The sequence below is a fragment of the Falco rusticolus genome, chromosome 9 (assembly GCF_015220075.1).
Source record: "Falco rusticolus isolate bFalRus1 chromosome 9, bFalRus1.pri, whole genome shotgun sequence".
Taxonomy (NCBI): Eukaryota; Metazoa; Chordata; class Aves; order Falconiformes; family Falconidae; genus Falco; species Falco rusticolus.
Genome location: NC_051195.1, coordinates 34,705,133 through 34,721,793, shown reverse-complemented (window position 1 = coordinate 34,721,793; position 16,661 = coordinate 34,705,133). Strand labels below are relative to the sequence as shown.

General features: G+C 42.3%; 1 protein-coding gene across 29 annotated transcripts in view; it reads right to left on the bottom strand.

Moving 5' to 3' along the window:
* Window positions 1-448: 448 nt before the first annotated feature.
* TCF7L2 (transcription factor 7 like 2) overlaps window positions 449-16,661 on the bottom strand; it is a 181,651-nt gene continuing 165,438 nt past the window's right edge. For 4 of the 29 annotated variants that reach the window (XM_037399711.1, XM_037399708.1, XM_037399710.1 and 1 more), the window contains exons 9-14: window positions 16,379-16,538; window positions 15,519-15,626; window positions 10,773-10,821; window positions 10,177-10,227; window positions 8,935-9,007; window positions 449-2,752 (exon numbers count right to left, since the gene is read on the bottom strand). In XM_037399711.1, coding sequence (XP_037255608.1) covers window positions 2,320-2,752; window positions 8,935-9,007; window positions 10,177-10,227; window positions 10,773-10,821; window positions 15,519-15,626; window positions 16,379-16,538 — 874 coding nt within the window. In that variant the 3' untranslated portion in view covers window positions 449-2,319. Of the gene's footprint in view, window positions 2,753-7,400; window positions 7,427-8,295; window positions 8,370-8,930; window positions 9,008-10,176; window positions 10,228-10,768; window positions 10,822-15,518; window positions 15,627-16,378; window positions 16,539-16,661 lie in introns of those variants that run through there. The other 25 variants (XM_037399726.1, XM_037399723.1, XM_037399730.1 and 22 more) reach the window with 15 other exon arrangements.

Genomic DNA, 16,661 nt, shown 5'->3' with positions numbered 1-16,661 from the left:
GCCCTCCTGTGTGACCTTTATAGTGCATCAGCCCTGTGCTGTGGGATCACCAAGTTGAACAAAAATGTTTTAAAATTAAAGGTATCATCAGCCCTGGTCTCGTGTCGCCCAGTCAGGATGACTTCACACAGAGGGATGGCATTGCTTTAGCTCACGTGCCATTTGTCTTTTGCCAAATCACGTGCCACTTCCTTTAAATAAAAAGGATTTTCAACCATTCCTACTCATGCAAAAACTGGCTGAGCGGGGAGAGGGCTAGTGCAAAACAAAACTAGCAGGCGGTAGCATGGGAACCCAAAGGAAACACAGGATTTCTTGCAACTAGATAGAGCTGGCTGCAATTTGCCACAATTTGCACAAATTTTTTTGGAAGAAGTTTTCCACTCGGGCTGTAAATCTTTTTGGCCATAGTAAAATGCAGTCAACGCATAAATGAGTTGACAAGTCATTCTCTGCACATACTAAGTTGCTTTTATTAATCCAGAACTGCATGCTACAGATACTGTACAGCATGAACATTTATTCATTACAAAAAATGGCTTCCAAACCATTAAAAATGAAAATCGGAATAAGAGCATAAAACGGAACAGTAACATCACAACTGTTAGGAAACATTCAAAGTATTCACAAAAAATGTTATAGTTAGCATCTTAATAAACCAGAGAAAAATCTGAGACAGTTTTACAATCGCTTCATGTCAACTACAATGGCACTGAATGAACAGATGAACAATTTTTCAGCTTTATACAGCGTTTTTTGCAACATCAACATGCCTAGGTTTTTTTTTTTTTGTTTTAAGTTTGCTACCTACCTGTATGTAGTAAGTGTACATAAAAGTGGCAGTCTGATTTTCCTTTTATGAATAATCTAATATACAGAATTTGGCCCTTAAGGGTTTATACCTCTTCATTTTAAATGCTTTCCGGACAATCTGCTACCAAACACGTCTGTTATAGGTGACATTAAAACTACATACATATCTACCTATGTAACATCACAGCAAAACATGATGAACAAAAAAATTACAGCATTAAAAAAAAAAAAAGTTGTCGGGAGAAAGTTAAAAGTCACTGAGAATTTTGGCACATAAAAATTTTGCACACAGCCTACAGTCCTAATGTCGCAGGGGATTCAGCTGCAGTTCTGAACAGGAGACACTTGGACCTTGCTATTTTTCAAACAGCGTTGCTAAAAATTCCCTTGCTAAATTTTCAAGTCTTTTTGTGTGTAATGGCTTTTAAAGCAAATTTTTTTTTTTTACTCTATTGATCCTTGAAAAAATGCATCTGCGAACGAATGTCCATTTGGTGGCAACTGTGTTTCATATAGCAAAAAAAAAAAAAAAAAATCATGAAAAGAAATCAAAACCAAAAATCCCGGAAAAAATATATATATACACATTTATATATAAACTTAAAAACCTTGTACAAATGAGTTGTTATATATAAGATGCTTACACTAAGGGAAAAAAAAAACACTTTATACAATGTTTCAAGAAAAAAGAAGAAAAAAACATTTTAAAAGGGACAACATACAGATACAACAAGCAATTTCTAAAGCAATAAATACTACTGGTCCAATAGCGTTGTGATACTTTTAATTGTTGAGTAGCGTTCCCTCCCCCAAAAAGAACAACACCATGGAACAAGGTATATTAACACATTTTTTTAACCCTTTGTTTCTGTACATTTAAACAATAACAAGTAACATCACAATAAAGGTTGTTTCACACAAGGAAGAAAAAAAAAGAAGTAGTAGCGGCACCGCATTCATTGTGCCCTTAAAGGTTTAAAAACCAGATGTAAAATGATTGGTTCGCAAGCTCGTATTTAATACAAATAATAAAGAACCAATGCCTCCGGCAAGGGCTGCTTCAAAATTGCTTCTTTTTTTTTTTTTTTTTAAATTTTTAAAATCAGTCTTTAAAACTAAGCTATTGGAACTACATAACAATTATGTATATATATATATTTTTTAAACGCTACAAAGACTTTAAACAGCTGTTGATAAAAATTTTGGCAGAATCATGAGGCTTTTCTCATCTACATATTTAAAAAGGAGAAATTGAAATAAGAATGGGTCAAATATTGACCAATGAACTCGATAAAACATCAACTAATGTAGCCACATGGCACAAATTAAAAACGAAACTGAGAAACGACGACAAACAGTGGACGACGACGAGGAGGAGAATAAAACAAAACACAACAAAACCAAACAAAACCAAACAAAAAAAAGGAAAGGAAAAAACCAAAACCCCAAATCCCAACAGAATTCAATCCCCCCGAAAGGAAACCGAAAGGGCTAACGAGGCTAAAGCTATTCTAAGGACTTGGTTACGAGGGAGAGCGGCTGGGGCTGTGTCCCTGCCAGCGAGCTGTGGGAATGCAAGGAGGACGTCGAGGGCTGTGCTAGGGATGCGGCGGCAGCGGCCGGCGGGAGGGCGGCCGGCGGGTGGTCCAGGGCCCCGTTGGGGCAGCTGGCTGCAGGCAGGGCGCCGGGCTTGCTCGCAGCGCTCTCAGCGAGGACGAGCGAGGATGGCGGCGGCATCATGACCAGGTGCGCCAGCGGGTCGGGCTTCAATGAGAGCGAGAGGGGTTGCGTTTGTTCAGTCTGTGGTTTCGAGTCTCTGGAGGGGGAGGCGAGCATGGCGGGGGAGGACGGAGGAGAGTCTAGTAAGCTTCCATCTGAAGAGGGTGGGCTGACGCAGCTGCCTTCACCTTGTATGTAGCGAACGCACTTTTTTTTTCTCCTAGAAACAGGGAGAGAGTTATCCGTGAATAAAGGGCAGAGATGCTGACGGAGACAATTATCTAAAGCAAAGAGCTATCGGTTCACTACTCTGGGCTCTGCACAGGCGGGACCCCAGCCCCACGCACTGTCCTGGGGGTTTGGCGGGGTGTCCTTGGCCCTGAGCCCACTCAGAAGCCTCCCCTCGGCTAACAGATTTGGAAAGGATTCACCAATTGTCTCTTTGACCCCCTCCTCTTAGGGCCGCCTCCTTTCCTTAAGTGACTTTAATCATCAGAAAATCACATAAGGCATCTTTGGAGCCCACTGTGCTAATCTACAATCTCAACTTTCCTCCGGGGGGTGCGGGTGGGGCGAGGGAAATTTAATCCTTATAAAATAAAAGCTCTGGATAGTTGATGGTATCTCAAGATGTCCCATAACGCTGTCCAGCTCAGTGGGGCTATCTCTACACCTGCATCACCTGTCGTCTCCTACGGTGCACTGCCCTTGGGAGGCAAGGATGGCTGCAAACTACTGTTCATTGCTTTCTCCTCTGTTAAGAACCACACCAAATCCAGAAATGTCAGTCAAACAGGAGGGATATATAATAGAGAGAACAAGAGAGAGGGGAAATAAAAACAAAACGAACAAACAAAGCAAACAGAAGAAAAAACAGGAAAAGAACAGAGTATGATCCAAAATAACAAGAATAACTGGTTGTATGGCCTGCAGGTTGTGGCTTTAGATCGACTCAATTTTACTTTTTGTTTTAAGGGAGAGTGGTAGATTTGGGAAGCTGCTCGTCTGCGTTTTGGGGAATTTTCCTCTGAGAGGCCATCCATGTAACTCCAGAGTGGGATCCAATTTCAGTAGGTGAAGAGCACGACGACAGGTACAAAGGTGAGGAGCAACATGGAGCTTATTTCACACCAGGGAATAGGAGAGTCTCGCAAGAGCCGCTCATCTTCAAATGAGTAAGTGACCCGACAAGAGATCTTTTCTCCTCCCTCTGTCCACTTAGTAATGCAAAGGAGCAATGAAAACAGATGACAGTTTCACACCATCTCTCCTGCCAAGTATATGCAAGACAATTCTAGCAGAAGGACAGAAATAATGAGGCAACCAACCACAGCATCTGGCAGGATGACGTTCAGTGGCCACCTTGACCCTAAGAACGATGTGTCTCCAGCCTCTCTATCCGCAAGCACACTTTCCATGGGAAGTGCTGAACTGCTGTTGCACAGCCCAAGGTGTATGACAAAGCCTGTCTAGAGCAGCTCTGTCACAATAACTTTGGACACTCAGCTAAGCTGCACAAAGCCACCAACGTGAAGGAGTAGCTTGCTCTCCCCCTCCAGTGGATACCTTGCCCTAGCTCGGCAACTTCACCAGAGGAAGGACCCAAGTGTGGCACAGCAGCTGAATGTCGCTGGGTGACACTCCCCACTCACGTAGTTGCCCCGGCTCCACTGCTGGTCATCAATGTTCTCCCCTATGTATGGCAACTGCATTTGACTTGGGTTAAACCAAGGTCTGCTCTCTAGGCAACGGGGCTAGATGTTTCTCAGCTGCCAGGGATATCTAACCAGCTTGATCCTGGAGTTAAAAGATATCATCTCCCATAGCCAGAAAGGGACCACCAAGCCCGGACCTCATCCTTCCACCAGCTTCAGTGAGGGACCAGTGCTGTGACATCCCTTCCTCCAAAGACTCAGGCTCTGCTCTCAGGTTCTGCTCCACATTCCACATGGCAAAGTAAGGGGTTAGGGCTATTAAGAGTTTTAACCACGTTAGCCTGCAGATCAACACATGCTAAAAACTAAAGACAACCATGCAACTTAAATGTTAAAAAGAAAGAAAGAAAGAAAGAAAGATAGAAGACAGCAAGTGAAGGCTGTAAACCATGCTTTATTAGAGCAACGTTAAAAGACAGAAAAAAAATTAATTTGGTGGGCTCAAAACAGAAGCTGTTAAGTCTTCTACCATCAACAAACAATGCGGGAAGCTCTGGCTCCTGGCTAAGGACAGTTCTGCTCTCTTTCCCCTCGCCTCTGTCTCACCACTTCCTAGCTTCAGCTGTGCAACGCTACCAGGGCCACAGTTCATGTTTGGACCTTCTGTACAGCTTCAGTGGCAAAGCAGAACAGTGATCCTTCACAAAGCTCACCGATAATAGCTGTGTGGAAAGGTGGGTCCTCACAATCTGGAAACTGCAGGGCTCCCCCCACCCCCGGCGATCCCCAAATTAAAATTATTTGCAAGCAGAGACCCAAGATCTGCCTGCCTTATTGACGGGAGTCCAGAAGCCATTCAACTGGATTGCTCTGAACCTACAAGGCAGTTAATTATTTCACTGGAGGCAGTTTGAATCTAGAATATTTGAGTCCTGGTCTTGGCTGGGATAGAGCTAATTTTCTTCCTAGTAGCTGGTAGAGTGATGTATTTTGGAATTAGTATACAAATAACGTTGATAACACATTGATGGTTTCAGTTGTTGCTAAATAATGTTTATGCTAAGTCAAGGACTTTTCAGTTTCCCAGGCCCTGCCAGTGGGAGGGGTGGAGGGGCACAGGGGGTTGGGAGGGGACACAGCCAGGACAGCTGACCAGAGCTAGCCAAAGGGATCTTCCGTACCATAGAACGTCATGCTCAGTATATAAAATGGGGGGAAAGCTGGCCAGGAAATGCTGCTGAGGAACTGACTGGGCATCAGTCGGTGACTGGTGAGCAACTGCATCATGCATCACTTGTTTTGTATATTCTAATTCTTTTATCATTATTATTGTCATCGTTATTTCCTTCTTTTTCTGTCCCACTAAACCATCTTTATCTCAGCTCACTAGTTTTCTCAGTTTTAGGCTTCCAGTTTTCTCCCCCATCCCACTGGGGCTCAGGGGAATGAGTGAGCGGCTGTGCAGTGCTTAGTTGCCGGCTGGGGTTAAACCATGACATATGCCAAAAATTCAAAATTATTTTTTTTTTTAATACTATTTAAGTTCTGTGGTCTGAAAGAAAGTTTCCATGGCAAAGCAGACTTAAACCAGGTCTACCTGACTTTCTGGCTCCACAGAGTTAACAACCTTTTTAAAGCTAACCCATTGGTCTGCTACCTGGAGTAATAATTTCCCTTTGATTGGGATTAAGGGAGCAGATTGCTTCCTCTGCTTCTGTTGTGTACTAAGCTCTTTAACAGTGTGGCCACTTCTAGTCTAAAAAGCCATTTACTTCAGTTGTGGCGACTCAGGGCGGGGACATTTTTCCAGCCTGTGCCATTCCCACCACGTGTTATCCGTGGTCACGTATGTGTCGGGGTTAGGTGGGACAGAAGGCATGGTAAAACCCCAAACCCTGCCAGCCACATTTCACGAGATGTGAACGACACCAGGCAACTGGTGAAGGGAAGTTAAGTAAACATCCAAGGAACTACTTGTGTCCCAGTTTTGCTCTCCTAAAAGAGGGAATAAAAATACTACATATCCCTCTGCCTGGAAGCTTTAGTGAGAATTGTTCACTTGTGCATTGCTCTGGAAGTGTCAATTAATACATCAGTCCAGTAAACACCAACAGAACTGACCCTGCTTGTGCTGCCCTTGAAACTAGCCCCAGGACAGCATCGGGAAACCAATGCTGCAATTGCCATGAATGAAAGCCACAGAGGATGACAAGGGTTTATTCAGTTGCTGTGAGCAAAGATGTCTCAGTTTCTATTGTAGCAGCAAAGTGCACATCTTTAGCACCTATGTAAGATGTGCTACTGAATGCTACCATTCTAGCAAATGCAATGTTATAACGGTTAGGACCAGAACCAGGAGAGAAATGCTCTAATACCTAGTGATAAAATGCCTCCATGCATTTAGAAAAACAAAACGACAACAACAAAAAAGCAGCAGACTGTATCAGTAAGTCTAAAGCTATCAGCTACACCACTGAAGTAGTCTCTGATGGGCTGCAAAGATTTCTGACCAAAATTTGGTGTAAGAGAGGGTTTGTGCTTCACACGTAACCTAAGCGCTGTATAGACCGAAAGAAATGACCTTGCTGCTAAAATGTAGTTTTAGAAGTATGCTGTTTTATGTAGGCAGCTAGGGAAACATAAAGCAACGCAAATATGATGTGCCCCTCATTCTGGTACTTGGCGGACAGAGCCTGATGTGCTTCCAACGCTCTCTTTCTAGACTACACAAATATCTGCTGATAGTGTATAGCGAACTAACCACAACCCAACTAAACACAGCATTCAAGTCTTTGGCTACCACGAGACTCAAGCCTCCTGACACAGTGAAGTGGCTATCCAGTTCTTCTGGACTGAACCCTTCTTCCTTTAAGCGTTAAGAAACTGCCTTTATCAGAGCTTGTTTAACATACGCACTGGTACTGACATCTTAAGACCCCAACACCCAGCACTAGCATGCCTCGCGTGGAATGATGTGCAATCTGTTGAAGACATTTCTGGTGCCTTATCTGGTATTTTGACATACACCACCACCTTCGATCCACGTTTTCCTCGACACTAAGCACAAACAAGACTGCGTGCATACACAAAATACGATGGACATCTGATCTACATTCTAAATGAGATGGAGCACATGGGACTGGCATGAGTAAGAAGGGAAAATGTGGGAGAGGAATCACTACACACAGAGTGTGGTTTGGGTTGAAATACCTACCATCATAATATTCCAAATTCAAAGACTGCTTGTATCAGAACAAAGAAACAACAAATTTAACGAAATGCGATCATATAAGGAAAAAGGAATGAGAAAAGAACTACTCGGTATCCCTCCACCAAGAAAGAAGTATGTACTGAGTTATACATGGAATTAAAACTCCAGTAGAACATGGGCTGTCGAAATTTGGGCTCTCTGATGTCTTTCATCTCCTCTTAATGCTGGAAACTGTCCTACTAACGTTGCAGTTAGTTTTGCCTAGAGCTCAGGCGTTTACAGCTCATTTGTTGGGATAAAATTTAGGAAAAAACTTATTTGCAGAATTAGAAAAAAAAAAAGACATCAGATAATTTAAAAACCTGGTATCTTACATAAACCTTAGGGCGGCGTAGACGCCTACAGGTAGCTATTTAATTTTGCAGATAACACCAAAAAATATGAGTACCATATAAGCTGTAAACACTGGCTTTTACATCTCTGATCATGAGAAAAAACAGTAGTGCTACAGATCCCAGAACCTTTTTACAAAGTCTTTGGAGGCAGCGGACATAGACCCAAATGAAAGACAAAATATAGATGTCCTGCTAAACATTTATTTTGCTGACAATCTGGAAAAAATAATAATAAAAAAAGCCAAAAAACTGCCAGCTTTAAGGACTTCAAGTTTTTCTTGTTCCCAGTTCTACCACCAGGGAGAGGTTATTGGTAAAGAAAGAGAGAAAATGGCATTAAATTAGCAAGAAATTCCAAAGATTAAAGATTATTAGCAATTGATGCTGTGGGAGAGAGAAAGGTGGGGAGTGGGGAAAAAAGATTAAAAAAATAAAATCACACAAATGCACTAAGAGGACAGATTGCTTTTATTTCCCCGAAGGCCTAATGGGTAGTATTATACCTGCATGGTTTGCACCATAAACTCTGTCGGTCAAGCCCGAACAATGCCCGACACTTCTTTGGAGTATTTGCATCTGTTAGCATAAGGTAAACACAAAAAATACAACACAATGGTGGATAGAGCTCATTTGGTCTGTGTCATCTTAGCTACAGCTACGTTTAACTTTCAATCACCTCAGTTTTATTTGGTAATCTCCCCTCACACGAAGGGCAGGAAAACAGGACTTTCAGAATGAGCCAAAAGAAAACCAAAAAAAATCTCTGACACGGCCATGCATCTGTCCGGTGTCGGTACCGCACTCCGTGCCGTGTTATGAAGGGCTTTGGGAGTGAATTTCCTTGGGTGGAGGCTTTGAGGGCAGGCTGAGCCACAGATCAGATGGGCTTAAGGCTGATGCTGTTTTACAGTGGGTTTTTGGCTAGCAGCAGCAAAGAGGAAGGCAAAAAAACAACCAACAACAACAACAAAAAAAGCAAAACCCTTTCAGAGAGACGATAACTCATGGCAGTGTCCCACTCCCTTGTGTCTTCTAGATCACAACACAGAGCTACAAAGCAACAAGGCAGGAAAAAAAGGGGAAAGTACCAAATAAACCAGCTGCAAATCAGCCATAGCGAGTCTGGGAAAACTATACACACCTGCAGGGGCCGCACCAGTTATTCTGTTGATCAAGGCCAAAGCGCGCTCGGCATTTCTTAGGAGCGCTCAGGTCTGAATGAGTTCAAGAAAAGCGAGCAGAAAAGGGAGAGAGGAAAAAAAAAGAAAAGGGGAGAGGGGGGGAGAGAGAGAGAGGAAGAGAGAAAAGGGGAGAAAAAAGAGAAAGATAAAAATAAGGAAAAAAATAAAAATAAAAAAGGGAATAAAAATCAATGTCCTCGTTATTAATTGCAAAATATTGACTTTTGATTTAAAAGTTAAAAAAAGTGATAATCACATTTTTATTCAACTCTTGAGATTAGCTGTTGCAATTAAAGCTGCAGTATCCCTTTATAAAGGACTGTTTCTTTCCCTTTTAAAAGAGCAGGTAGAGGAAAGTCATTGTGACTGGTCTAGCAGGATGTTTCAGGCAAGATTTATTTGGGTTGGGCTGGGTTTTTTTATTCTCTTTTTTTGAAGGGGGGTGGGGGAAAGGAAGAAAAGAAGCTGAGTATGGAAGTTAGATCCTGAACATGCTTTTTTCTTCAACTCAGATATAAAATAAGAGGAAAAAAAAGAAAAAAAAAAAAAAAAGGAAATTATATCTCCTGGGATAATGCAGCTTTTGGAATAACATTCAATTTATTTGTTTTTATTAATTTGTATTTAAAAGAATGGATAAGAATAAGCAGATTGCAGAATGAGTATGTTAGTATCAGCCAGAAAATAAAACGTAAGGCATGGCAAGGTGCTGAGTTAGTACAGCTAGTGAATTGCAATGAATAGGCTTGAGCAGAAAGGAAAAATAAAAAAAATTAAAAAAAAATCAAAACTAAAATAATAATAAAAAAATGCATATGCATGCTAATGTGAGAAGACTTAGTGGGAGCCATGAAAAATGCCATTAGATTAAGGAGGTTCATTACTGACTTGCTTCCATTCTTTATCAGTCTCTTTAAAGAAATACTGCATATTCAATTTGCACAGTTAGTACAACTCTTGCGTTATTTTTACTGTATTACTGTTTTAATAGCAATTGTTACAAACCAAAAAACAAAATTAAAAAATACTATCAAACATATAATAGATATAAAGATATATAGATAATCAATAGTATCAAAACGTGTGGATGGTATTTTTTTCTTAATGTCATAAGTGTTTAATGTTAAAATCTATAATGGCAGGAAAAAAAATTAAAAAGCAGTTTATAAACTATTTTAAATGACTCAAAATGACGTTAGCACCTGTAATCGGAGGAAGTGAAAGGCAAGGATTTAGGAAACATTCGCTGTGTTCTGAAAAAAAAGAACAAATTATACAAAGGCTTCAAAAAGACTAAGTCAGGGCTTCTTCAAAATTGACTATGAGATTGCCTATGCAGTATTTCTAATTTCCTATATAGAATGGCAAACCTCCTTAATTTAAAATGGGTGCGATTTACCACTGTAAGGCATGCATCAGAACATACAGGTACAGCCCAAATTAATACCAAACACATACATACATACACGCACACACATATGCGCAAAATAAGCGGACAACTTTATGAACGATGGCATAGGCATTATAACTATGGCTCTGCAGTTAAAGGCTTTGCAATCACTATGTGCAAATTCAGCTAACGTCACAAGAGGCTCTTACATGCAATGGCTTAGTTACTAGTTTTAGAAGGGCAGTAACGCATAATTAGAGTGCATTAAAAAAAAAAAGGCTGTCTAGTATAGGGACCGGCTCCCCATGAGGCCAGGAGACTCATACCCACCTCCCCCGTACCTAGGAGTGTCACACCAGGATTGCCACACTTCCACTAAGCAAGAGATTTAGATTTATTTTTACTTACCATTGGTCTCTCCTGGCTGCTTATCCCTTTTCCTCTTCTTCTTCTTTCCCTGCAGGAAACATACACAAATGAGAAGGATAAAAAAACCCCAAACATGTGTCCTTGCAAGATGGCACCAAGCGATGGGGCTGTGGACAGGGTGGGAAGCTCCCTGGGGAGGACACCGAAGCGTGGCGCCGGCTCACCCTCAGTGCAGGGAGGTTTGGGGGACCCCGAGGGGATGCTGCACTGTGGGGATGGCTCTGCCTGCCTGCTCTGTGACTTCTCAAACAGCCTCGCTGCACCCCCCCCAAAACTAACACCCACCAAAGCCTTAAGCAGCTGGGGAGGAGGGGGCAGAACAACTTGCAAGATGTTTCTTTTGAGATAAGATCATCATGAAGACAACAACATTTGACACCTGTACGCTTCGGCACCTGGAAGTTTCATAAACCATTTGTGGTCATGTGGCAGGGCAGGGAGGGGAAGAAGAGGGAGACTGAAGGGGAAAGAGTGCGTGAGTGAGGTCAGATCAAGCCCCTGGAGTTCCTCAGCACCCAAACCCAACTGTTGAAGCAGACAAGGAAGCCGTAGTAATGAGTAAATCCTAACCTACCGGTTTGCAAGTGCACTGACAACCTAGGAAGCAAAGCCAGGACAAGGAAAAAAACCCACGTAGAACTAAGACCCTTCCCACATTTTGCTCCATCACAAGGAAAATGAACAGTTACATTCTGCTAAACCGCATCCTTTTCCCAAATACTGTCCCACAAGGTGACAGAGTTTGTTACGGTTTCTGACTGGAGGGAGAAAGGCCTTTCCTCCGCCTCCCTCCAGCAGTGGGGGAGAGGACACCCGGGAGCCTGACTCCTGCGGACACCCAACCATCCTTTTCCAAGAGAAGAGTTATAAAGTAACAAACATAGCTCAAAAGAGAAAAGCTATTTCCTAAGAAAACTCTTCTAGCACTGAGCTACAGGGTTTGCAGAGCAGGACAAAAAGGCCAGTGAGATCCCGGCTTTTGAAGATGCGGTGGTATGAGAAGTCGGTGAAAAGACACCAGACCAGCAGTCCCTTGTGGTCAGGAGGGAACAAACATGTTTTGGAAAAGGAATCTCACAGCACTTTTGAAGGGTTGGACATATCTGTGGGGAAGCCAAGAGGTTCTCCCACAGGGTTAGACATCTTTCTCAGCAGGTTGGTCTGGCTCCCAGCTAAATGGTTAAGATGGGCTTCAGCTTGGCACATCCACTGTAACATCTGGGATGCTCAGTATATACATTCCAGGGAACGTACCAGTAAGAAATTCCCCCAATGTGAATGCTGGATTTTGATTTGTTGTTGTCACACTCTTCCTCCCCAAAAGCTGGCTTTCTGGCACGGAGCTTCTGCACTCGTTCCCCCTGGCTTGCTCAGGGTTGTAAACTGCCACCCTGCTGTCCAGGCTGCAACAAGCAGTCTTGTTCACGAGAGCCTTCTGGTGATGGACTGTCCATTTGAAAGGATTTTTAAACAACATGCATGTAATCCTGTAGCCTGGATGCTCCTGAGAAATGATCTCTGACACCTCTGAGGTAATTTTTGGGGATATTGAAAGTTGTCACTCTGAGTCAATTGCTACAGCAGCCATCAGTCTAACATGACAGGCAGACAAGATAGACAAGTATTGCTCCTAAAGCTCCATGAGAATAAAATACGGAAAAGCATGGTATCTTCAAGTCCATGTATCATATCACATAGACACAAGATGCTCAGACTGCCCCATCTATATTGATCTACATTGACAGTAATTCTGTAAAAGTCAGTGATTTTTTTTTTCACTGACAACAATTTTTTTTCACTTTACAACAACATAACCAAAACCAGACAGTTGCCTCCAGACCATAAGCCTGTTACTTATTTAATCTCAAGGAAGCCACTTGCATAATTAATAGACTGCATCTGCGGCACATTTGCTTAATTTTTGCAGTACGTTTGGGAATTTGAGGGCTATTTCAGTTTGAGACCTCATAACTTCTTCACACAAGGGCCAGCCAGAACAGAGATCAGGAGTCGCCTGTCCTTTACAAACTCTTCAAGCCAGGTATTAAAGTACAACCTCTTTAGGGAGCAATCTGTTAAAAATGGCCGATATACAGGACCATCAGCCAGGGACCTGGAATTTCTAGTCGCTTTCCAACACAAGCTTTGAAAACTGTTTCTAACTAAGACCTGACAGATGTCCCACTAACTTCTACACTCTTTTCAAAGGAAACAGGGAGGAGAATCACACGTCTTGCTTGCTCAGTTTCTGTGCTATAAGAAGATATATGATTACATAGCTAAATTAATACATGGACTTAAGTAAAGAATTATGGCAGAAGTTTTTCAAGCGTTCTGCAGAAGACACCATTTCGCCATTGCCTCAGATTGTTCTCCCAAGACTTGAGCAGATGGTCTGTAACCTTTTCTAGCATTGTACTATACAAATCCTTAAGGTGCAAGAAAAAGTGGATGTAAATACTTGTTAACCATTTTGGCAGCTCCCCCTATAAAGCCAAACCAACATGGGTTTTGACAGGACTGCAGAGTTCTTTGGTGCTAATTTTCTAGGCAAGTGGCAGGCAAGGTGACTAGACCCTTACACACTTATGAATCCAGCACTCAGTGCTGCTTAACATCTTCTATTACATCTCAGAAAACGCAAACATGCCTTGTGACACCAACCACTCCACATGGGATTCCCTGAATCCTCTTCTCTTAAATAAGAGCAGGCTGAAAGCAGCCCGAAGGTGCTCCCCTGCGAGATGCATGAAGGGCTCAAGACCCTACAAAACACGCAGGGAGGAGGCGAACTCAGAGCACTTTGAATGGACCAGGAGAAGAGAAATAAATAAAATCTGTGGATGATGCAATCGTGTGATGCAAAGGTACCGCACTCTCCTCAGGCAGGAAGGTTCCCCCTGAAGGTCACTTGGGGGTACAGCATCAAGCCGCTGGGAAAGCGCTGGCTTTCTCATCCTGTCCTTTTTAGCTTGAGAAGAAAGGGTTTCTCAGTGCTCACATGGTGAGGACAAAAGTAAAAGGTCCTAAACACTGACGGCTTTGTACATGCCCATCTGTCGGTGGCACAGTCACTGTGCAGAAAGAGCATTCCTGAAACCTCAGTCGAGCCTGTACTCCCTTTTGAACACCCAAGACGAAAATACTGCACAGTGCCGAGGAACTACCTCAAGCCTATGGTCTGACAGCCTCAGGCCAGACTCTGCTGAAAAGGAAAGGAAAATGTGATTAAGCCGGAGCAGTGCCTCATCAGGCTTAACGAGGTCTCCTCTGAGGAGCACACACAGCTACACCTGCAACAGCGAACAAAGGGGGGAGCGAGGCAGAGGCCAATCGAAAGACAAAATGATCAAGAAAAAACAGAAAGATTTGAAAAAAATGTCCTTAAGTACACATTGCTAAGTAAGTGAGTATGTATATTCTCCAGCACCAGAAGGATGGAAGGGTGTAGAGAGAGCTGCTGCTGCCCCAGGCTTTGCTGCAGACTCCTAACTGGCTTCTTCCCACCCATACACGTAAAAGTGCAGATTCTCATAGAGGTAAATGTTGCCATATACTAAAGACACCATTTACGTGATTTACGGCAAAATAGGATATTTATGGTAGAGTAGGCAGTGATGATGATGATTATGGAAGAGACAGACTTCAACAAAAACAAAATGTGTAACACTATACGTAACTGACATCAATCTTACAGCTGCTGGTCCCCAAACTGCAGGGGAATGTGCCTGGAAGGCAGGGAGCAGGGTTTATTGCAGAGTTAGGGACCTTGAAAGCTTTAGGTGATTTTTATTTACATTTTGGAAACAATAATTGAGATGCTGTGATAATCCTGTTAAAGAGGGTTTAGAGCTCCCACCAATCCACAAAACTGTCAAGATATTATGGGTTTAGGGTTGCCAACACTTACTACCCAGCTGCACCACTTACCCTTCAGAGAAGAAGGAGTTACATACTACTAGTAAGTGGTTACAATGCTGGCCTCATGTTTTTAACAGACAGAAAATTCTACCACTTTTAGCTACAAAACAGGCTTTCTGAAAGTCAGAGAGGGAATCAATCCTAAAAACACTCCGTGAATTGATCACAAACTCCAAAACACTTCTTAAAAAATGAGGGGAAGGGGAGAAGATAACATGGCCATGAAAAAGCAAAACATAATCAAAATATACAAAAGTAGAGCGTGGAATAATTAATTTAACCCCACTTGAGAGTAAGACTTTCAAACAAGTCACACTTTTGGTTTTGCCAGTCCTTCTCTGAAGCTAGGATAAGTCATTCTTCCACTTTCCACTATACTCTCACACAGATAAGCACAAGACACTGATTATTAATCTTTTTGGTGGAAAGGAGAGGAGCCATACTAGGGGAATTTTTAATGTTGTTTTAAAAAAATGAAATTTCAGATAACCAGCAAGCCAAACAGCATTTCCAGATGCTGGTAAAAGTGAAGGCAAGAGGTTCTTCACAGAGCTCTACTGTCATGCCCCAATTCTACCCTTTTGTTAGTCCCGGCCAGGAAGCCCCTTCCAAGTGGAGGGCTGGGAATTATCCCCAATAGATTTAGTATCGCGGAGGGAAGCGTCCGTTGTTACCAGATTGGGATCCTGAGGCACGCTTTCCAAGTAGTGCTTGTGTGCAATGTGTGGTCGTAGTTCAGCAGGTCATATACACATTTCTACAAGCTCTACTACTAAAAAAATTTCCACCTACATAGGAACCTACATAGTTATCCCGTGCGGACCAGCCCGGGTACAGCTGCATATGAAGCTGTCGCTCCTTTCTTGCTAGTTCATAGTATTTCGCTTGTTCTTCTCTGGATAACGCGTGCCACTGAGGTGAAGAAAAGAGAAAAAGACAAAATAAAAAGCACAAGTTGTGGTTTTTTTTCTTTTTTTAAAGCACATTAACAGAAGAGTATATTTTTTATATACATATATTTTTATATATATATATATACAGCTAGAGTTTTTTTTCATTAAAAAAGAGATTAAACAAGATGATCTGGCAGGCAGACATTCATATTTTATTTATAACTCCAGATTATAAGTCCAGCCAACTCAACTGAGTCACAACTAATTATTTACGTTCTCTCAGCCCCTTTGTCTCGTGATGAGAGAGGAGAATTAAGAAAACTAAACAAAAACAAGGAGCGGGGGAAAGGGTCCAGAAGCTGAACCACCTGTCCTGAGTCAGATCTCAGGTTCTCCCTCTCCCTTCCCCAATGGCACCCCTTCTCCTCTTCCAGCTCTCACAGGTGCTGATACTGGTACTGTTCCCAAAGGCTTCTTCCTTCCCCATCTACTTTTGCCCTTTGTTTTAGAACAAAGGAAAAACCTGAAATTTTTTCCATCTATAGGTCATGGAAAGAACATTGAAATAACACTGCTATTAATTAACTGCACCTCTCCCCCATGAATGACCCCACTGGCAAAAACTGTCTGTGAAAACCAAAAACCAAACCAAGGCCTTTGGTTTAGTAACTTCCCTATCCATTATCGAAATATCAGAAAAACATAGTGATTCAGAGGGTGTGAATCCTACCGAGTATCAGTCCCTGCTTGTGCTTCTCCCATGTTACCTACCCTTCGACCGAGGATTTGGTTGATGGCTGCACTCTCTTTCAATGTGCATTCTGCTACAACTTTTGCTCTCATTTCCTTCATATACAACATAAATGCATTAAGAGGTTTCTTTATGTGTGGCTTCTTTTTCTCTTCTTCTTTTTTGGAGTCCTGATGTTTTCTGAAGGGTAAAGATACAACAGACAGAAACCTCACAGTGAGAACCCTTGTGAATTTATTAAATTAATCCCCTCAATCTCTCTAGCATTAATCCTCAGAAATCTCTTAGGAAGAGGACCAGAAG